This window comes from Pipistrellus kuhlii, unplaced genomic scaffold (genome assembly GCF_014108245.1).
Source record: "Pipistrellus kuhlii isolate mPipKuh1 unplaced genomic scaffold, mPipKuh1.p scaffold_m20_p_1, whole genome shotgun sequence".
Taxonomy (NCBI): Eukaryota; Metazoa; Chordata; class Mammalia; order Chiroptera; family Vespertilionidae; genus Pipistrellus; species Pipistrellus kuhlii.
The window spans coordinates 145413026-145437038 of NW_023425404.1; the positions used below are offsets into that span (position 1 = coordinate 145413026).

Consider the following 24013-nt stretch of genomic DNA (forward strand, 5'->3'; position numbering starts at 1 on the left):
TTAGCATGGTAATGGAACTTGGTTAAGCATTCAATAAACATTAACTTTCATAATTAAAATGTTTACCAAGGTTCTTGGGGCCAAAAGAACATTTTCTGCTTTATTCTTCAGGGTCTCACCTATATAGTTAGTACTCAAATACTTGTTGATTGATATTAAAAGAAAAAAACCTCATATTCATTCCTTCAAAAGATCTCAAGGAAAAAAATAGAAACATGTTCTCTAAAAAATTGTTTTTATCATTTAAATATCATTAAATTCTAATGAAAATCACTCTTACCAGCAGTGGCTGAAAGCTGACCACTATGGGCGGCCCAGTAACCCTTCACAGGAGACGGGCACTTCACATTACAAGTGTGTCCAGTTCCTAGTTGACCTCTTGCTCCACAACCAAATGCATAGATGAGTCCAGAAGAAGGCACAAAGGCAAGGGTGTGTTGTCTGGGGAAACAGAATTAAATTAAAAATAATTACTGAATACGGATATATTGTACATTCAGACTCTGACTTTGAACGTCCACATGTTGAGTACAGCAATTCCTAGGCATGCCCCTAGAAAGCCTCCCCATATTTCTAGGTGGCTCTTTTCACAGTGGCTGGCTTCCCATACTCCTATCCTTCTGATGCTCGTGGCCACAGGGAAGATGGCAAGTCTTGGAAAGAGCTGGGTGTCCTGCTGCATTTGGCCTTTAGAATGAGAGGGAAGAAGGTGGGTAGATCAGGCAAAATTTCCTATAAGTCCTCTGAGACTCTCACTTTCCTTTCTTCATGTCTTCCCCACATCCTGCTACTCTTTATTCCAAAAGAACCCTAATGTCCCCAAGTTGCTCTGCTTATCTAAAGCCCTTCCTTACCACACCCTGCTTAGAACCAACTCTCCAAACTTTCACCATTAGGTGTGCAGCAGCTACGACTTCTTAAAATAATAGTGATTAGGTCTAACCACATTCTCCATCACTACAAGACAAGATCCATTTCTGGGTTTAAATAGCTACTATGGCTCTAGCTGGTCTGGCTCAGTGGATAGAGTGTTGGCCTATGGACTGAAGGGTCCCAGGTTCCATTCTGGTCAAGGACACATGCCCAGGTTGCAGGCTTGATTCTCAGTAGGGAGCATGCAGGAGGCAACGGATTAGTGGTTCTCTCTCATCATTGATGTTTTTCTCTCTCTCTCTCCCTCTCTGAAATCAAGAAAAATATATTTACATAAATAGATGGGATAGATAGTAGGAAGCTCTTGGGAGCGAGCACTCACCTGCCACAAGCAATCTGAGTTACTTCACTGCCCATCAGCTCTAGAACTCTTCTTGGATTAACCTCATCATTCATGGAATCATGTCCAAGTTGCCCGCAGGAACCAGCACCAAAGGTAAACACACCTCCACTCTAACGAGGAACAAACATCACATGACTGCACTGCACTGCTGAGTTTGAGCACACTCCTCTCAAACCCTCTGCATACAAAATTCATATCACAAATGGCCTGAACAAAACCACTATGCTCACTTTATAGTGGGCCAAGATCACTTCTATGGGACGTTCATTAAATAAAATAATAATAAAGGAACTTAAGATATCTTTATGGAACAAAGACAGCACTGCTCAAGGGAATGTATACCAATTGTAAACTCTAAAAATTGTTTAAAACTACAATGATGTGTTAGGAAGCAAAACAAAAAAAGAGAGAAACAAATAAAAAGATGAAATGAAATGAATGCATGATCCTTCATGTATAAAAAAATTAAATGCTCTACAAACCCCATGGTAAGTAAGGAGTTACCAAATATTTTAAAAGATACACTTAAACAATTGCTAAGGTATTTTATTGAAGTGACTCTAAATTGTGTTTATCCAATATGAAAATAGTTTTCACTCTCTCTAGATGTGATTGTTTTAAAAGCAAAAGAAATAGGTTGATAATTTTCAAATGTTAATTACATTGCTCTTCTCTAGATATAGGGTAGAACAAAAGTAGGTTTACAGTTGTGAATAGCCAAAATAGAGTTTACTCTTGTATCATTATTTATTACTAGTGGCCCAGTGCACAGATTCATGCACATTGAAAGGAAATTAATTAGAAGGAGGCTGGTGGGGAAGTTCTGGGTGAGACAGCTGGACACGCCTTAGAGCCAACCTCCCCTGGTCCCTCCCAGGAAGGCTGCACCTGGGCCAGCACCAAGGCTCGAAGGGAGTCTGCGGTCACCACAGCTCGGCAGTAAACCAGATCTGGGCCAGCAGTGTTCCAGCAACAACATAACCCACGGTCAAAGGTGTAATTGTGTGGCCCTACGAGGAATCCGGCTCCCTCCTCTCTGGTTCCGGGGTGCGTCACGCGAGAACCACCACTGCCAAGTCACCACAGCTCTGCAACTCCTGCATTGAACATCTGCCCCTGGTGGTCAGTGAACATCATACCTACCGGCTAATCGAACAGTTGGACGGTAGCATGATCGCTTAAACTTTTATATAGAGAGATTGTACTATTTGCCATATGAACAACTGTAAACCTACTCTTACCCACCCTGTATTTAAATAACTTATTTTAAAAAAACACAGAATGTTGCTACATATACTATATTTTAAGTTTATTTACATAAAACTATTTTAAGCACCATCACCATTCTCTCTAAACACTTTAAAAAACAATTTAAAAAAATTTAATCAGCCCTGGCCAGTTGCTTAGTGGTTAGAGCGTTGGCCTATGGACTGAAAGGTCTCAAGCTCAGTTTCCAGTCAAGGGCACGCACCTCAGCTGCAGGATCCCCAGACCCATTAGGAACTCCTGTGGGGGACAATTAATTGATGAATCTCTCTCCTGTCAATGTTTCTCTCTCTCATGTCAATGTTTCTCTCTCTCTCTCTCCCTTCTTTCCCTCCCTCCTCCCGCCTTTCCACTCTCTCTAGAAATAAATGGGAAAAATATCCTTGGGTAAGGATAAAAAATAATAAAATAATTAATCAGTGATAATCATCCATGTCATACCCAGTACCACATTATTCCAGAATACTCCAGAGTCCCTTACTTTTGTGAGGACTGCTGTGTGTTCTTCTCCACAACTAATATAGACAACTTTTTGCGTTCGTAAAAGTTTCACATGGCAAGGGGACTCTCGATCTGGAGCAAGATAAACATCAGAATGTCACTGCCATTTGCCCTTGAGATGAAATATATTGATACATCCTATCTTAGTATGAATTTTGGGTCCCCTGGATGTCTGACTCACATATTTATCTTCCTGCCTGCATTTTCGTTTGAATGTCCAACAGGCATCTCATGTTTAATATATCTAAAATGCAATTCACAGTTTCCCCACACTCCCCAACTCTGCCTGCCCACCTCCTGCCCATACCCCACCACACACAGAGGTTTCCTCTTTTCATAAATGGTAACTTTATCCTTCCAACCTTTCCTTTCTTTATTTAAAACCATACACCCAACTGGTCCCATCTTCAAAGTAGATACAAAATCTGACTTTTCTCCCACTACCTCCATACTGCTCTTCCAGCTTTCCCCAGGGGGCCACGATAGCCAGAGTCAAGACAAATCACTCCTCTCCTCAAAACCCTCACTGAGAGAAGCCAAAATCCTGAACCTGCCCTGTCAGGCCCTACGTGACTGACCTACACTGTCCATCTGACCTCCAGCTCTGCTATTCTTCCCCAGCTCACTCTCTTGGAGCTTACCACGTATTTTTCCTGCATCACAGCCTTTGCTCATCCTGTTCCCTTCCACAGGAGCATTCCTTGCCCAGATAGCCATATGCCACTTTTCTTACTGACTTCCTACAGGGCTCTGCTCCAACATCCTCTCACCAGAGACATCCTCCCTGACCACCAAAGTAAAACAGGACATTTCCCTCTCACATCCCTGACATGCTATGTACTTACTGGTTTGTGCCCGCCCAGTACATGTAATCTTCACTAAGCCAAGGTCTTATCTGCTTTGTTCACTACCCTTAGTACCTAACATGGGTTCAGCACACTATAGATCCCCAGGACACACGTGTTAAACAAATGTGTTTTTGAGCAAAGAGGTGTTTATGAAGAGTTTACCTACCTTCTTCATCACTGAGCCCTAGTTGCCCTGCATTATTCATCCCCCAGCCAAAAACGGCTCCTGAGAGAGACAGGGCAAAGCTGTGGGCCCCTCCTGCAGCCACCTGAGCCAGCGGGATCCCCTCCAGGGACCGCACCCTCTGCGGGCTGGCCTGGGAGGGAAACTCCTTCCCCAGGCCCAGCTGCCCATGGCTGTTCTTTCCCCAGGTGAAGAACTGACCATCTGAAATAAGAACAGGATAACTAGTATTACCAGAAATGATACAAGTTCCATCCACAAAAAAAAAAAAAAAAAAAAAAAAAAATCTCATTAGAACAATACAGTTGCACACTAGGATCATTTGTTAGTTGATCCCATACATACATCAAACTTGCCCAAGAGCAAGAGAGCAGAGTCACTTCATGATGTCAGGCTGTCCTAATCAAAACTCCCACTTGTCTTAACCACAGAGAGATAAGCTAAGCCTTATTCTTCAAAGGCTATTAACATTTATGCAAATAAATTATCAAATGTTTAAGACAATTCAGTTTTGAATAGGTAGGCCAATTACCAGGCTTAAAGCCACTAAGCAAGATGAACTACATCTGATCACCCCAAGACCACGAGACCCAGGATTCCAAGAGGTTCGGCATGAACTGAACTACACCACAGAGTATCAGAACAGGACATGTTACTGTAGACTTCCTTCAAATTTATTCTAATAGAGAATACAGTATTATTTGCTGGCTTAGGTTTCTCTAACTTTTTCTTCTTCATTTATTGGGGTACCAATAGTGGAACAGAGCTTAAGAGTGAGGCGAAGCTAAGAAAAACCCAAGTTCTGTAGGCTCATATGCTCAAGAACACTTGGGTACAATCCTGTCTGCTGCTTCTCTTCCCCTGGAGAGACCTGGGGCAGCTGTGATGACCGCCTTTTTCATCATTCTCACCTAGGAAAAGTAAGGGTGCCTGAGAATGGCCACCGTCCAACAGGAACACATAAACACTAACCAGCTGATTAAAGGGTTCCAGTTAGATACCATCACACAAAAATGCAAGGAGAATTGGTCGCAAACATAACTTAACATGAGCATATATTTCAATGTTACATTACCAGCTGCAAGAGCCAAGCAATGCCAATTGCCACAGGAAACTTGTAAGATTGTCTGCTGGTTCAGCTTTTGTATTAACCTAAAACAGAAAAGACTTCATTTTTAAGAAGGACATCCACAAACAATATCCCCACCTTAAAAAAAAATAGCTTTAATAAATAACATCATCTTTCCTAAAAGACTTTTAAAAATCAAATATATGATCTTGCATGATATAATTCTATTAGGTCTTTCACTTATCTCCTGCCTCAAAACACACACACACACACACACACACACACACACACACACACACAAAAACACCTCCTGCACATAAACCCATTACCACACCCTCTGTTAATTCCAACCTGCCATCTCCAATTCAGGGACTACAAAATGGAGTAAAGCTACAGAGCGAATTCCCTAAGAAATATGGTTAGTGTCTGAATGACTTTCAAAATGAGGGCAATGCCATGATCCAGCAATCCCACTTGTGAGTAAGTAGCCAAAAGAATCTAAAGCAGGGTCCCAAAGATATGTTTGTACACCCGCGCTCACAGTAGCATTTTTACAATGGCCAAAAAAGGTAGAAGCAACTCAAGTGTCCATAAACAGATGAATGAATAAACAAAATATGGCATATAAATGGAATATTAACCAGCCTTAAAAAGAAAAAAAAAAATTCTGACACATGCTACAACATGGATGAAACTTGAAGACATATGCTAACTTACATAATAAGCCAGTCACAAAAAGACAAATACTGTATAATGTGATTCCACTTATGAGGCACCTTATGCAGCCACGTTCATAGAAACAAAGTAAAATGGTGGTTGCCAGAGGCTCAGGGGAGGAGAAATGAGGAATTGTTGTTGAATGGGTACAGAGCTTAATTTTTGCAAGATAAAGTTCTGGAGATTGGCCACATGTGAATATACTTAACACTACTGAACTACAGTACATTAAAAGTGGTGAAGACGGGAAATTTTATGTTGTGTTTTTTTTTACCACAATTTTTAAAAAATAATAAGGACAATGCCTCCAAAACCCTGATTTCATATGGTTACTTTTCAAATCGCATTCCTCTGCTTGCTTGTGACAGATAAGAACAGTACCTGTTTTACAGGGGTAAGAATTAAATGGGGGGAAAAACAAAACCATGTAAGGTACCTTGCACTGCCAAGAGAGTTGGGAAGCCTGGGAATATCTCCTGCTCTCTATTTTAATGTTCACAAGTTGCCACACTCCTCTTCATTAAGTGATGCCATAGAAATAAAAGTCAGATGGACATGCCTTTGGGAGTGGGGTATTTTAGGAAATAGATAGGGGCGGATATTAGTTTGGTAGCTATCAATTTTGTTAATGTTTTATTTTTTCAGATATAAAGAAGTTAAAATAGAGTTCACATATGCATTTAGTAGCAAATAGTACCCAACTATTTTTTATACTGAGTTAATTGTAGATTCACATGCAGTGATAATAATAGAGAGATCCCTTATATACTTGTCTAGCTTTCCCCAATGGTGGCATTTTACAAAACTGTCATTATCAGAATACTGGGATTAATACAATCTACCAATCTTATTCAAATTGCCCCAGTTTTACTTGTACTCATTTCTGAGGGTGTATTAATTTTATCACCTGTGTATGTTCATGTATCCACCACCATAGTCAAAATACTGAACAGTCCCAACACCTCAAGGATTCTCTGATGATGTACTTTTATAACGACTCCTTCCCTCCCCCATTCTTAGATCCTGGCAACCACTAATCTATCCTCCATCTCTAAAATTTAGTCATTCCAAGAATATTACATAAATAGAATCATACACTGGGTAACCCTCTGGGATTGGTTTTTCTTCCACTCAGAATAATTCCCTGGACACTCATCTAAATTGCTGCATGTGTCAATAGTTGTTATACAATAACTCCACTATTTTTTAAAAAACTGGAGCATTAGTTACTGACTAGGAGACCAATGTTTCAGAAATTTATACAGCAATAGTCCCTTTTCTGACCAGTTTCCATTCAAATTCTCAACAATTCTTCCTTTATGGATCAACATTTCCCTTGTCACAAGCATAGTTACAGAAGGGAAGCAGATCAAAGGACAAAAATAAATAGGGAAATTATATCCTTAAGGTAGAGAGCAGAGGACATATATAAAGAGAGAGAGACAGAAACGTCAATGGTAAGAAAGAATATTGATTGGCTGTCTCCTGCACACCACCCATAGGAAATCGAGCCCGCAAGCCAGGCATGTCCTGACTGGGAATCGAACCATGACCTCCTGGTTCACAGGTCAACACTCAACCACTAAGCAATGCTGGCCGGGCTATTGTGTTTTATCTACTCATCTCATCTATCCTCCTAATAAATCTGTAAAGGTTCACAATACCTAACTACATTTAAGAAATTGAAGCTTAGGAAAGTTGATTTGCCAAGGTCATTCCTCTAATAAATAATAGAGCCAGTATTAGTATCTGAGGCTATTTGACTTCAAAGCTATGTTACTTTCCACAATACTGTTATTAATAAATTTATTTTACTTGAGTTATAAAGCCTTTGATTCTTTATCATCAACAAATGAAATACTTTTGTTATTAATGTTGTCTTTTCCACAACTTCATTAAAATATAGCACCCTTTTTTTCTTATATCACTCTCCCTCTTCCTCCAAAATTAAATTAATTTTTGGAAGTAATGAATCTGTGACATTACCTATTCTAAATCAGGAAGTGAATCAAATCATTCTTACCTCCATGTTCCTCTTTTCCTTAAAACAGCTTTTGATTAAAAAGACAAAAATCTAAAAGGGGCAAAAAGAAAGAAGGAATATGTTGTCCTTTAAAGGGGGCAATAACTGGGCAAGGTCCGAAGAGAGGCCATTTATTAAAGAGTTTTGTGCTGAGCAATGGAGGTGCTAGGCACCCGTGAGAAAAGTGGTGCTTGCCAAAACCGGTTTGGCTCAGTGGATAGAGCATCGGCCTGCAGACTGAAAGGTCCCGGGTTCGATTCCGGTGAAGGGCATGTACCTTGGTTGCGGGCACATCCCCAGTGGGGATGTGCAAGAGGCAGCTGATTGATGATTCTCTCTCATCAATGTTTCTAACTATCCCTCTCCCTTTCTCTCTGAAAAAAAAATCAATAAAATATATTAATAAAAAAATAATTAAATAAAAAAGTAAAGGTGGTGCTAAAGTGACACTCCAGGTCTCCTGCCATCAAGAGCTCCCAGTTTTGTAATAGAAATAGTCATTGAATAAATAATTACAAAGAACCTGACAAGTACTCCAAAAGGGGTATGTGTACATTTGTATAAAGGAACCGGAATTAAATGGTGGACATAAACTGGTGGCCTCTTTGATCATTAAGAACCCTCAACAGCCCGGCCGGTGTGGCTCAGTGGTTGAGCTTCGACCCATGTACCAACAGGTCACTAGTTTAATTCCCAGTGAGGACACATGCCCAGGTTGCAGGCTCAATCCCTAGCAGAAGGCAGCCGATGATTGTTGATGCATTGATGTTTCTAACTCTTTCTCCCTCTCCTTTTCTCTCTCTCTAAAGTCAATAAAAACATATTTTAAAAAAAAACAAAAAACCCTCAACGAGCCAGCATATCACCCATAAAAAGTCCACTTGAAAGTAACTTCAATATTTTGTATTATTTTTTAGTGGTGAAATGTCTGTTAGATATTTAGCTAAATCATCTAAGATTTAGAAGTAAATATTTAAGAGACTCAAAACCACTGTATTAATATAATTGTATTAAACAGCTTATACATATTTAGTATTTTAGCTGTTCTTAATGCTTGGGTAATTTGGCCTATTATTAGATTAACAGGTCAGCCTTGTGACTCTAGCTTAAGGTGCTTAATTGAGTATTTGATTTGCAATATTATGTGAAAAGTTACTTGAAAAGATGCTTTTTTTAAATTCAAAAAATGTATCGAGTTCCAAGCACTGTTAGCAATTAGGCTACTAGAATAAATAGAGTACATTCCCAACTACTCACATTTTTTAACCTGAGATACACACTTCTGTAAATAATTACAATTTTTATGACAAGTTCTATAACAATATAAGGTACAGCAGTGGCACGAGGGAGAAGCAATTAAATGAAGAAAGCAGAAACTAAAACAAGATGTCTAACAAAGCAACTCCGGAAATACTATTCACAACAATTGACATTTGAAAACTCAGGTTCCTTTCCATGACGTTCTTACCTGGGCACTGCCACTGAGTCCTCAGTAGTCATGAGTCCCAGCTGACCATCACTCCCTGCACCCCAAGAAAACAGCTGGCCCCGGTCACTGAGAGCCAGGCTGTGGGACTCGCCACATGCCACATGGACAATATGCTGATCTGCCAACGCTCCAATTTGCTCTGAAAGAGACCAAACCAAAGGAGGAAAATGTACAGCCCAGAAACAAGAATTAGGTTTTAAAAAATATAAATACAGGCATGGATACATGGAACAAACTGATAGCTGTCAGAGGGGAGGGGGCACTGGATGAAAGGTAAAGGGATTGGGGGGAGGGAAATTAGCTATATAATAAAGAGCTAATATGTAAATGGCATCTTGCGGTCACTCCCTAATGACTCAGACACTCAACACTGGGGAGAGAGGACTGGGGACCAGCCAGGCTGTGGCCCGGGAGAGAGACAAGCTGCCTGCCCCACGGTCCCAGGCACCAGCACCTGTGGCTGTGGCCCAGGCAAAGCGGCCCCTCCACGGTCCCCTGCAGCCGGCCAGAGGGAGGAAAGCCCAGGTTCCGGGTGCCTGTGACTGGCCTGAGGGGGGAATTCTGGGTTCTGGGTGTGGGGCAAGGCAGGCAGAGGCAGTTAGGGACAATCAGGCCAGCAAGGGAATAGTTAGAGGCAATCAGGCTGGTAGGGGAGCACTTAGGGATGATCAGGCAGGCAGGCAGAGGTGGTTAGGGGCCATCAGGCAGGCAGAGGTGGTCAGGGGCCATCAGGCAGGCAGAGGTGGTTAGGGCCCATCAGGCAGGCAGAGGTGGTCAGGGGCCATCAGGCAGGCAGAGGTGGTTAGGGGCCATCAGGCAGGCAGAGGTGGTCAGGGGCCATCAGGCAGGCAGGCGGGCAAGAAGTTAGGAGCTAGTAGTCCCGGATTGTGAGAGGCAGTCGGACATCCCCCGAGGGGTTCCGGATTGGAGAGGGTGCAGGCCAGGCTGAGGGACTCTCCCCGCTCCCCATGCAAGAATTTCGTGCACCGGACCTCTAGGATATAATAGACACAGACAACAGTGTGGCGATAGCCACAGGGAAAGGAGGGTGGGGACTAGGTGGAGGTGGACAAAGAAGGGGAAAATGGGACAGAAAGAGATCTTGCTTGGGGCAGTGGGCACACCATGCAGTGTGCAGATGGTGTTTTATTGAGTTGTACACTTGAAATCTGCATGGTTTGCAAACCAATGTCACCTCAATAAATTCAACTTAAAAAAAAAAAAGAATTTTACACAGGCGAGGTAAAGATCATTTCCAAGATAGCTATGTAGCATACCTATGAGGCAGAGTTGGAGAATATCTCGCAAGGTGAAAAAGGAAACACAATCTTATGAGTTTTATATTAAGTTTTACAATTCTGTCAGGCAATATAGATGTTACTACTATGCTGGGGGGATCAATTCCAGAAAACACTAAATGTTTTATAGGAAGCAAAAACAATCATGGAGAAATCAGAAACATCAACAAGAAAGGATACATGCACCCCTATGTTCATAGCAGCACAATCTACAATAACTAAGATTTGGAAACAGCCTACGTGCCCATCAGCAGATGAGTGGATTAAAAACTGTGGTACATCTACACAATGGAATACTATGCCACTATAATAAAATAAAAAAAATAAAAAAAAGAAGGAACTTTTACCATTTGCAACAGCATAAATGGACCTGGAGAGCATTATGCTAAGCGAAATAAGCTAGTTGGAGAAAAATAAGTGTCAAGTGATTTCACTCATTTGTGGAATATAATGAACAACATAAACTGGTGAACAAAAATAGACCCAGAGACAGAGAAACACGGAACAGACCATCAAACCTCGGAGGAAAGGCAGGGGAGGATGGGTAAGAAATCAATCAAAGGACTTGTATGCGTGCATATGACCATAACCAATGGACACGGACACTGAGGCTGTGGGGGCTTGTCCTGGGGGGTAGGCGTGGTTGGAGAGGGGTCGATGGGGGGAAAAAGAGACATATGTAATACTTTAAACAATAATAATAATAATAAAAAAAGTAGGAATCATGGTACATGAAGGCATAACCAAATAAATATAATTTACATTATATAATGTAAAAACTTAATTGATTTTAAAAACGCAACTATTTGAAAACAAAGAAGCATCCATGGATGAGGGAAGAGGAAAAGTTGGGTTGAAAATATAAGAGAATGCTAATCTTCCCCAGGAGAAAGACTCCAGATTATGTCTAACATTGGAAAAAATATAAAAAATTACATTATAAGCATGTTATTTAGAAATATAAAGTTAAATGTCAAAGTAATACCTTCTGTGAGTGAGACTCAAGGGTGAGGATAATGAAATAGGCAGCTGCTATGTGACGTAGGCATAGTTTGTATAAATATATTACTTGAAAAAAAATACCTTTAAAAAAATATGCTCATGTCAGAAAACTCTCCTGAAAAATGCTGAAACTCCTGTTGTTCCCATTGCCCATCCTCTTTCACCTCTTTCTGGTATTAGAATCTTCCTCTCATCTCAGCCTTGCCCTATGCTCTAAGAACAGTCCTGCCTTTACCTTGGAAAAATATAAGATACGCCTACTGAAGTAGCTCAAGTGATTCTGACTCTAGTCCTCTAACCACATTTCCACCTCGTACCACAGTTCCAGGACTTGGGCAGTTTGTATGGCCTCCCAGGCCTGGGTGACACCTCGGCCATGACTGAGGACTGCCCTACAACCTGATCTCCTATGCCAACCATGAGCCTTTCCTGCCTGGACATTAGCAAACAGATAACATGACAACCTGGCAGAACACTCTATCTGATCTAACATCTATTTCCTTGCCTCAAAATCAATCAGTAGCATCCCTCTTGATCTTGTTTATCATACTTAAGCTAAGCAACCTTAAAAGGGCATGTCTACATTCATGTACCATTTTTTCCCAGTATGGTCAAGCCATATGCAAACCAATACTGTTTTATCATCACGATCAGCCACCAGAAGAGACATCAAACCACCATCACAACAAAACCTGCAGTCCCAAGGCAGAGAAACTGTTCAGTAGTGCAAAGCTTTGTGGAAATTTTTAAAACACTGGTTGTACTATGTTTAACTTATTTTTCCTAGCCAAAAACCAGAGCTCATCTATTTCAGACTGGGGATCTGTTACAGTGAAATTATAATCCCTCTTCTGGAATCTACTCCGTAAACCAGGCCACTGTGCCACTGAATGCTTCATTCAACCTCTCACTGATTACACCTCTGCCCCAGTTAGGAACATTCAGGCTGAGATGTACATTTTCACATGCAGTGTCTTCTGATTCATTATGCCAAAACTATACACTATATTTTGCAGATCATGACAGAACTTCAACCCACACATTAAACACACAAGAAATAACTGGCAATTTTTGAGAATAAAAGCAGATTTTCTCTCTCGTCCTCTCAAAGCAACATTTTAGTCTTTGGAAGTCTTTAGCAATGTTATCGACTCTGGCTGAGCCATGGTAACAGAGCAGAAGAGTGACAAATATGAAATACTGCATAGAGCAGGTCAGCAGTTCAATCAGACTTGTATTATTAGGATTATTTCTATTTCGCTTTTGAACCATAATTTTTAATGTATTTTCAAATTAGTAGTAAACTAAAGTGTGGTAATAGAGAAGGACAATATAGGCTAGAAGGTAGATGGATGATGCCAATATTTACTTAATCCTTGCAACAACCCTGTGAGGGAAGGGCTCTATAAGCCCCAGCTCAGAAAAGTATGTAACTTGGCCAAGGTTCACAACTAATGTGCTAGGAATGGATCCAGGACTCTGGCTTCAAAGCCCATTTGCCCACTAGGCTATATCATCTTCCCTCCTGAAAATGGACTAAGCATATTTTAAATTGATGAAAGTATGAATTGAATAGTCTAATTATGGATAATGGGAAATTGACTCTTTCCCCCTATCAACTATTCAGATAAGAATGATATATAGCCAATAGTTTGCAAATATCAATATGAGCAGTTCGGTGGAAAGTATACAAGGATATACAAAATCAGTGATCAATATTTAGTATTAAATTTTTTAATTAATAAAACTGTAACAGCCCAGCTGTTGTGGCTCAGCTGTTGAGTGTCAACTCATGAACCAGGAGGTCACAGTTTGATTCACAGTCAGGGGTTGTGGGCTCGATCCCCAGTAGGGAGCATGCAGGAGACAGCAGATAGATAATTCCATCTCATCATTGATGTTTCTATCTCTCCCTTTCCTTCTCTCTGAAATCAATAAAAACATATTTTTAATAAAAAAAACTCTAACAAAATAAATTGAATTTCAACAGCTGGCTTGACAAAAGGGATTACTTTCCTCACTTAGATGTCTCCTTTCTGAGTTTCCCCAAATTGTCTACTCTAAAGATTACACTTTTCTTTAATAGTAGAACACAGAAGACAGAGCCATACTGTGGGAAATCCAGCACTTTCCCCTGCTATTCTGTGGATTCTAAGTCCTCGCATTCACCTCACCCTGCTTTCTGTTGTCCACTGAACTCTCACGCTAGTGCACATCTTGCCTCCTGCTATTACACTCTGCTCTCCCTTGGCAATTTTCCTCCAAAGTACCTTTCAACCCAGACTGAGGGGTACAGCTTTGGGGTGATGAAAATAAACTATCTCAGCAAACCATTCAAACAGATTACAACCAAGTTCCCTTGCAGATCCCAACAAAGAATTTCTGAGTGTCTGGCCTTCCTCCTGGGGTCCCCTGGTCTACAACTAGCTCTCGCTCTCACTCCCTCATTTTCTTTGCTTCTATATCTGAAGGGTCCTGTTCTTAAGAATATTTTAGCCGAGACCAGTTTGGCTCAATGGATAGAGCATCGGCTTGGGGACTGAGGGGTCCCGGGTTTGATTCTGGTCAAGGGCATGTACCTTGGTTGCGGGCATATCCCCAGTGGGAGGCGTGCAAGAGGCAGCTGATCGATGACTCTCATCGATGTTTCTAACTCTCTATCTCTCTCCCTTCCTCTCTGTATAAAATCAATAAAATATATATATATATTTTTTAAAGAATATTTTAACTGCTTTCTTATTTTTGTCTACATGTTTTGGAGGATCTGGGCTATGGTTGGTGAGGTCTCAACTTTGTAACAACTCACACTTTAAAGTGACCCCTTCTCCCATCCCAATTAAAGAGTTCTCTCTGTCAGAGGAATCCAATCTTGCTCCTGTGCCAAGGAAGTCAAACCAGAATCAGCTTTCTAAAAACATTTTATTTATCCTACAGTCAATTTACTCTATGAATGTAAGCACAAGTAACCATTGCCACCATCAGATACAGAACAGTGCCTTCTCCCTAAAAAGTCTCCTCATCCCTAACTCCTGGTGACCACTAATTTGTTTTCTATCACGATAATTTTGTACTTTCAATACTGTTACATAAATGGAATCTAACCTTTCGAGACTAGATTCTTTCACTTAAATTCAGATTCATCAAATTTGTTGCATGTATCAATAACTTATTTCTTTGTATTCCATCGTATTATGGATGTACCACAGAGTATTGCTTCTAGCAATTATAGAGATTCAATAAACATTTGTGTATAGATTATTGTGTGAGAATAAGTTTTCATTTCTCTGGAGTAAATATCCAGGTGTGGGTATTTTAACTTTTCTATATTATTATTGAAGTCAGTTTCTTATACACACCATATGTCTGGGTTATTTTTTTAAATCTAATATGATAATCTCTGTATTTTGATGATTGTTTAGACTATGTTTAATGTAATTATTGGTGTGTTTGAGTTTTTACTTATCTTTTTATTATGTTACCTGTTCCATTGTTCTTCTCCTCATTCCTACCTTCTGCAATAACTAAACATTTACTAGTATTTCCGTTTAATTTATTGTTGTTTTACTATATCTTTTTATATACTTAAGTGATTGCTCTAGGAATTACAATCTAAATATTTATATTTTCAGAGTCTACTTAGAATCAATACTTTACCACTTCAACTAAGATGTAGAAACCTTACCACCATATAGATCCATATAGATCTCTTTACCCTTCCCCCTTTAAGTTATAGTGATCTTAAATATTACATCTATATACATTGTAAACTCCATATCAATGATATAATTTTTGCTTTCAATGAGAGATGTATTTTAAAGAACTCAAGAAGAGAATAGTCTATTATAATATTTACCCAGACTTCTACTATTTCCACTGCTCTTCCTTCATTCCTGATGTTCCAATATAGTCCTTCTAGTATCATTTTTCTTCTGTCCAAAGAACTTCCTTTTGCTATTGTTTAGAATAAATTTGTTGGCTATGAATTTTCTAGCTTTTTCTTCACCTGGGAATGTCTTTATTTCACACACATTCATGAAAGCTAATGTTTGCTTGATACAGAATTCTGCGTTGACTACTTTTTTTAGCAATTTAAAAATGCTGTACCACTGCCCTAGCTGATTTGGCTCAGTGGACAGCGCATCGGCCCTTGGACTGAAGGGTCCCAGGTTCAATTCTGGTCAAGGGCATGTACCTTGGTAGTATGTTTCCCCGGCCCTGGTTGGGGTTTGTGCAGGAGGCAACCCATCGATGTCTCTCTCTCACATCAATGTTTCTCTCTATCTCTCCTCTCCCTTCCACTCTCTCTAAAAAAATCAATGGGAAAATACCCTGGGGTGAGGATTAACAAATATATATATATATATATATATATATATATATATATATATATATATATATATATATATATGCTGTACCACTTATGGCCTCCATAGTTTCTGGAATGGAATTCACAGTCATTTCAATAATCATCCCCCTTGTAGGTAAATATGTGGGGGTTTTTTTCTGGCTTTCAAATATTTTCTTTGTCTTTAATTTTCAAGTTTGATTTTAACCTGTCTGGGTAGGGATTTCTTTGTCCTTATCTTGCTTGGGTTTACTGGACTTCTTGAATCTATAGGTTTATGTCTTTTGCCAAATTTGAAAATGTTTCAGTCATTATTATTTTCAGCATCACATTCTTTCTCTTCTGCTGCTGGGGCTCCAATTATATGAATATTCTTGTCCCAAAGATTCCTAAAATCCTGTATAGGATATTTTATTCTTCAAGTCATAAGTCTAAACTTACCATGTATGCTTTTAGATGCAAGAAACCAAATATACTGAATTAGAACATATGGAGGCCTGTCACAGGCAATGGGAGGGAAGAAGTATCTGTGTGTTTTTTGAGTCATTAGCATGCCACTAGTCAGAATAAAACCAGATGCGGTGACTCAGTTATTTTCAGGAACTCAGATTTGCCAACCATGAATAGTCTGATGCCTTAAAAGGATTTTAAAAGAGAAAGACTGTAAATTAGGAAACTACCTGACACCTCTGGTACAGGGAATCCTAAGAGCAGAAGGGGCCTCTGTGGTGGGGATACAGTGGTATATATAAGTTTAAATAGCAAATGCCCTCCAGTTGATAATTCAAAACACTTCCAATAAGACTGAAATCTTAATGCTCAGGCAGAAAACACTACCTCAAAGGTCAGCTCAGACGTTACCATAGCTGCTTCATCCTTCACAGAACTTTCCTTTCCTATACAATGACAGCACCAGAGTGCTTGGTCTTCCTGGTGACCAGCCCCCATCTAGGAGCCCACCCAACCACCTCATTAGATCAAAAGATGCTTTTAGTGCTCTTATCACTTAGGAATTTACAAGTTTTTTTAGGAAATTGTGCCAGGACTGAGGTAAAAAAATATATATATTAGAACAAGAGATAGCGTGTATAGTGCTCTTATCGCTTAGCAAATTATGAGGGTTTTTATGGAGCTCTGTGCCAGAACTAGGAGCAGAGACCAATTTATATATGTTTACCTCATAACCACTTGTTCTCATCCAGAATAAAAACCAAACCCTCCCAATTTTTACCACATACTACAGTTAACCAATAGCACTATTCTACTTCCTTAGAGCTCAGATATTTTTAACTTCGGCCTCCTTGGAAGGCAGCCAAAACCCATGGACTGACCCAAAAGATAATAAAAAGTTCTCTATACCAAATCACAAAATATATACTGGAAGCTGATGTGCAATCACAACAAAATACTTGCTAATCCACTTCTTTTCAAAGAGGCTGTGTAAAAAGTCCCTACTTTTGATTAACCATTTAAATTAGGGGTGTCGAACTCAATCAGAGAAGGGGCCAAAATCTAAAATCCAGTCTAAATCGCGGGATGAATGGTTTACTGAACAGTCATAAACTGTCATTGTGATGGAAACGCAGCGGAGTGCAGTGATGACAGCGAGGTGCGGGCCACATTGCAAGGCCTGGCGGGACGGATTTGGCCCGCGGGCCTTGTGTTTGACACATGTGATTTAAACTGTGGTAAATGGGGGGGAAATTGTTTTTTATTAAACGAAAGGATAGAAAGATAACACATTTGTTAGCTTTTAAGTAAAAATGAAGGACTGAAAAATTAAAATTATGATACGAATCCTACCTTTACCTTCTAACAAAATAACTAGTAGACACCTAATGTTAGCATAATACCCATCAGTTAAACTTTAAGGCAGACATTTCTACAATATTCCATAAGCTTTAGAGTTTTGCGTGGTCTTTGATACAACAGTTGAATTTCAACAAATGTATCATAAAGAAATACTGTACATTGCACTGCTATTAACAGGGGGAAAAATAGAAACTGGGATTATACACTACAAGTTGTAATATGCAGTATTTTAAAAAGCTAATATAGCTCAGTATGAATATGATCATCATAGAAAAATATTCATGGGATATTAAAAGGAAATAAATGTTACAAAGAAGTATTATAATATTATCTCATTTTTAAAATTAAAATGCAACCAAGGTATGTGCCCCTGAAGGGAATCGAACCTAGGACCCTTCAGTCTCCAGGCCGACTCTCCATCCACTAAACCAAACCAGCTAGCATGGAAATACCTCATTATCATATGCCTGACTCACCTGGGCAGCCATGCAATCTTGACCAGAAATAAGTTCTGCATAAGAGCCTAAGAAAAGTCAAAGTGCCCTAGTATTTTATATAAATATGCAAATTACACAGAGCAAAATTCAGAGTCAAGAATGCATTAAGGAGAATAACAGTAAAAGTGAAAGAAACCCAAAGCATGGCTTCTTCTTGACTAGTGGGTCTGGCCTTCTTGGCCAGTCCTAAACAAGGGACAGAGAGTAGCCACTTAAACTAAAACAGTAAAGGATTCATTATATTGAAGTTTTTTGCTCCCTCCAGCCTTTCCTATCACAGAGCTTTGTTTCAGTTCCAGGCAGTAAAGCCTAAAGCTCTCCTGGCTGGACACTCGTGATCAATCCTCCCTTTGGCTGGAACACTGCCAAACTGAATGGTTCATTTAAATTGAACAAACTTGAAACAGTGGGCTGACCCAAAATACCTAAATCAAGGCAATTAAATGGTAATCCATAAAGTGACTTAGCTAAGGGATGGCAGTGAAATTTACTTTGTTTCTTAAGTTCATAAAAAGATAAGGAAAAGAAATTATGTATAGGTCTAGTGACCCTGCCCAACCATGGGTGAAATGTACTAGCACCCTCCCCACATTCAACCTAGATCTGCACAGGTGAGAGAGAGAGAAGGAGGGGGCAAAGAAAGAGAAATATCACTCATTGCTCTCTGGGCACTGGTCTACCCCTTCCCATTCTTAATCACATTTTGTTAGTTTAGAAATATAAAAAGCAGCTATTTACAAAACCTAAAAAAACAAACACCCTACCATATGAGAGGGTAGCAGATGCTTTATAACAAATTTATAACAAAATTTGTGCATGGGTGGGGTCCCCAGGTCTGGCTGGTGATCAGGGCCTATCAGGTTCCCCACCTCCCCACCGCCTCCTCCTTCCCACGCCATCCATCCCAGTTCCCTGTTCAGGGGGAGGGAGGGAAGGATATGGGAAGTTGGCTGCCAGCCCTGAGGAGGGAGCCAGCCCTTACTCTGCCCTCCCCTCCCCAGGGAAGGGGTGGGGGAGGGGGGTGTGTGCAACCCCCAATCAGGCAATCGGGATCTGCCAGGTGAGGGGTGGGGGTGGGAGGGGACTGGGGGGTTGGTCGGCAGGCCCCATCAGCGAGCCGGGGGCAGCTCCTGTGTTGAGCATCTGCCCCCTGGTGGTCAGTGCACATCAGAGCAACCGGTTGTTCCAGTCATTCCGCCTTAATGGTCACTTAGGCTTTTAGATGTATAGATTAGAATAGTAAGAAAGAAAACAGGCATCTTGTCAATCTAAGTTTTACCCTCAGTGACCAATGGGAGAGCATGAAATAACCAGAATGGCTATAGTATATTCATTGTTCACCACTAACGTTGCTGTATTACAAATACTAAAGTTATTCATTAAAGCTTTTCTGCTTCAAAAGATACTCTTGGTGAAGAATAAAGAACAGAAAGATAAGTAAAGCATGGGCTAACACCCATGAAGACATCACAGAAGACTTCCAACCTCTCATTCATGACCAGCTGGTTTGAGGTACCCCTGTCATCTGCTCCCTGACAATAAATAAAAACACTCCATAATCACTGCACTCTTCTTTCCTGCATAGGAAGGAGAAAGGACATGTAAGGTGTGCCTCATGGTGAGCTCAGCATGACTACTGTATTTTTCGGACCATAAGACGCACTTTTGTCCCCCCAGAAGTGGGGGGGAAAAGTCCCTGTGTCTTATGGTCCAAATATAGCCTACACATATACTGTAAAAAAAAAAGTTTTTTTACTTGCCCGGCTCTGTGTGGTCTCTGTGTGCTTGCCCGGCTCTAAAATGGTTCTAAATGCTGCTGTTTACTTTATAGGGTTGATTACATGTGTTTATGACTGTGATGTTGGGTTTTAATGCACATAAAATATTTTAGACACTATTTGTTTCAGAATCTTTTTTTCTTCATTTCCCTTCTCTAAAAACTGGTGCGTCTTATGGTCCAGTGCGTCTTATGGTCCGAAAAATACGGTATCTCCACTTTTCCTATCTTTCCTTTCTCTCCTAGTTCCCAACATTCTTGTTTCCAGCTGGCCTGGAGGAGATAGGTGTTGCCTACACCTCCTTGGAGAAAAACCAGGGGACTTGCTGCCTCAGGGAATAATGGTCTCCGCCTCCCCACCTCCCCCAACACCCCCCCCACCTTCCTGCACTCGCTATTTTAACTTTATGCCCAAATAGTCTCTGAGTTCTGTATAGACAGAAGGTAGAGCTGCTTTATCAGTACAACCTATTTAACCATGACCGGTGCTATTCATACAGCACTAGACCAATTCCAAATCAATAAAAGATTCCTTTCACATGATAAAGTATGCAGATTAAAGGATCTAAAGTGGGAAACAGGGTTTTCTGCAAGCTCCCCTCTGAAAAGAGGGGAAAAAAGAGCCTTAAACTCTTCCTTGCCTTATAAATAAGCCCTCCCACCCCCCACAAAAAAAAAAAAGTTAAAAGGCTGAGATGCTATTGTGACTAGACCTCATGGAAAGTTCTCAAATTTTAATGAGGTCAATCATATTCCTTTTGTAATCTCTGAGTCCAATGTTTCCATTTCAATAGCTGACAGTAGCAAAAGAAAAAATAAAGCTTTTTTCTTTTTTAATTTTTTATTTGATTGCTTGATTTGAGAGATAGGAGGGGAGGGAGAGAGAGAAGAGGGAGGGAGGGAGGGAGGGAGAGAGGGAGGGAGGGAGGAAGGGAGAGAGAGAGAGCGCACTGATTTGTTGTTCCACTTGTTCAAGCATCCATTGGCTGGCCAGGGATCTAACCTGCAGCCTTGGTGTATATGAGGATGATGCTCTAACCAACTGAGTTTACCTGGCCAGCACTAAAACTTTCAATACAGCAAGCTGATTCTGGCATCAAAAAAACCAACACAGCATAATGGCTTTACCTTGTTGGGAAAGCACTTGGGGAACATAAGCAGGGTTTAAATGGGGCCCAGAAAAATCTTACAACTATATATCAATGAGCTAGAGAATTGGCAAGAAGAATAAATCTCCACATCACTATAAAATTCCACTCCTATCCATCCATCACGGCCTCAAACATAATTCATACCCACATTCTGCAAAAACATTAAGTCTCCTATCATTGGAAGGTATCTGTATCAATCATATTAAAAAATATATATAGAAAGAAAGAAACGGATATTCACATTCGCCTGGAAATATACTGAGGAAAGGTGTGGTAGTAAGGGATGAGAGGTACTGTAAAGGGTATACTTTATAGTCTGCTTCATTTTATGATTTTAAGATTGATAGTTAAATGACCAGGGGAAGAGGGCAGGGGGAGAGAGGAGGGCGGACCACTAATAATAAATGACTGACTAATGGATAAGGTGATACCACTTGTTAAAGAAAATGTTTTCAGGCAACTCATGATTTTTGCAATCTTTCTAAATATGGGTAAAACTAATGACAGAATTTACTGAACTGAAGTTGCTGAGTCTACCAGAGCTCTCTTTGGAGAAGTTCTGCTGCATGACACCAAATCCACTCTGTGAAGCCTGATAAATGGCAATTTTTACCATTCAAGTCACTCTTTTATTCTCCATCCTTAAAATTCAGCAATTTTTAAAAACATCAAATCACTCTGATCTGTGTTTACCCAACCCAAGCCATCTCCCAAACTCATACAGAACATGGCAAAGTAACAAAATAATAAAAACTGTGAGACCTTTTATTTATGTAGCGCATCTGTACACTATGTACCTTCCACATTGTACTTAAAACTAAGATATACACATGAGTACCGTATTTTTCGGACCATAAGACGCTCCGGACCATAAGACGCACCAGTTTTTAGAGAAGGGAAATGAAGAAAAAAAGATTCTGAAACAAATAGTGTCCTAAAATATTTTATGTGCATTAAAACCCAACATCACAGTCATAAACACATGTAATCAACCCTGTAAAGTAAACAGCAGCATTTAGAACCATTTTAGAGCCGGGCAAGCACACAGAGACCACACAGAGCTGGGCAAGTAAAAAAACTTTTTTTTTACAGTATATGTGTAGGCTATATTTGGACCATAAGACGCAGGGACTTTTCCCCCCCACTTCTGGGGGGGAAAAAGTGTGTCTTATGGTCCGAAAAATACGGTAATTCACTAACTCTTAGGAAATACACAATTTGACATCATGTATCATATAATAAGCACTAGAGAAAGTCATTGCCTCACAATAACAGCCATTGGTTTTGTTTTAAAAGCAGATGTGAAGATGTCGAATTCATACAATAAACTAAAGATCATAGCATGGAACAAAAATAAGACTCCATAATTCCACTTGAAGGTGTCAAAGACCCAAATTTGCACACAATTACAAACTCGGTCTTGGGGAAGACACTATGCATTGCTTGCCCATCAGCTCTCGCCCACTTCTGCCTCGCACCAGAACCGTCAGGGGTGCTGGGCCCCTTCCCAAACCTAGTAGACAAGACAATCAGATCATTCTTATTTCACTTATTCTTATTTCACTTACGCATGGAAGTGAATGCTCTCTGTTGGCCTGTAACCCAGACCTGGCCACTGAGACAAAAGAGGATGTATGCTGGGGGTTCCTGGGAAAAATTTCCCCCATTTTGAAGCTCCCCTTTCTGTCTGCCTGTGTGAGGATGCGAGGACTGAAGCCGTGACAGTTACCTGGTATCCGGGAGGGGACAAACCCAAGGAAATGAAGATGGCAGAACAGAAAGATAGGAAGCCCCTGGGTGCATGATGTGCCCCTGATTTAACCAGTCCTAGAAATGTCTCTCTCTAGGCCTCTTATATCAGGTCCTAAGTTGTACTCATTATTTATTCCATATTTACCTTAGCACTATATTCTGTTACTTGCTCCCGATAGCATCCTAACTGATACAGGCCCATTTAGAAACAAAAAAAATCAGGTTCAGATTTCAGAGTGAGCTCTTCTTAAGCAACTGCAAAATGCAAGAAGGGAAAACCTTCTTTCAGGTTATTTATATCTCTGTCCAAAGATTCACCCATCAGCGCTAACTGGAAGCCTGAAATGACTGTTCACAGAATTCAGGTGGGATCAGATTGCACTCCATGTTCTGGACTACGGCAAGCTCAAATCACCTAACTGTTGCTGAACCACTTCAAGTCCACCAGGAGCGTCACAGAGTAGCCTGTAGTGCACATACTATGACATTTTTCTCTCCCATCTTTGCGATTTGGGTCCAGAATGCTGGAGGCAATGTTACTATGGCGCTGAGATAAGATATATGTATACGTGTCTTACAGGGATAATCCGTTTTTCCAAAGTGCCCAATATATATAAGTTACTTTGCTTGGGACCAATAAAGTAAAGAACTAAAAAATTCTATTAATTCTGCTGATCAACCTGAGGTTAAAAATATGTCTGTGGGCATAATTCTAGAATTTTAAAACCAAACTGTCAGTACCCAAGCAAGACTAAAATTCAACTCCTTTTCCTTTTCTCCTTACCTAAATCTAGGGTAATAATACTGACGTATTTTACAGGGCTATCATAAGGATTAATTGGCTTAAAAATGCTAAGCACATTTGTAATAGTGTCAACAATAAAGAAAAAAAGCTAAGCACATTAAGACAAAGTTTATAATATGTATAGGCAGTTAACCACATTTACAATTAACAAATGTATCACAATACATTTGTTAATTACTTAAAATACTGCAAATTTTTTAA

At 40.1% G+C, this 24013-nt stretch overlaps 1 protein-coding gene across 8 annotated transcripts in view; it reads right to left on the reverse strand.

Annotated features, from left to right (window-relative positions):
- The window catches only part of HERC3 (HECT and RLD domain containing E3 ubiquitin protein ligase 3), a 91998-nt gene that overhangs the window by 53612 nt on the left and 14373 nt on the right, over positions 1-24013 (reverse strand). For 6 of the 8 annotated variants that reach the window (XR_004990615.2, XM_036452893.2, XM_036453087.2 and 3 more), the window contains exons 4-9: positions 9353-9512; positions 5151-5227; positions 4058-4279; positions 3024-3115; positions 1256-1386; positions 281-441 (exon numbers count right to left, since the gene is read on the reverse strand). Coding sequence is in view for 7 of the 8 variants with exons in the window: in XM_036452893.2 (XP_036308786.1) it covers positions 281-441; positions 1256-1386; positions 3024-3115; positions 4058-4279; positions 5151-5227; positions 9353-9512 (843 nt within the window). In the remaining variant the exon portion in view is untranslated. Of the gene's footprint in view, positions 1-280; positions 442-1255; positions 1387-3023; positions 3116-4057; positions 4280-5150; positions 5228-9352; positions 9513-23152; positions 23175-24013 lie in introns of those variants that run through there. The other 2 variants (XM_036452995.2, XM_036453154.2) reach the window with 2 other exon arrangements.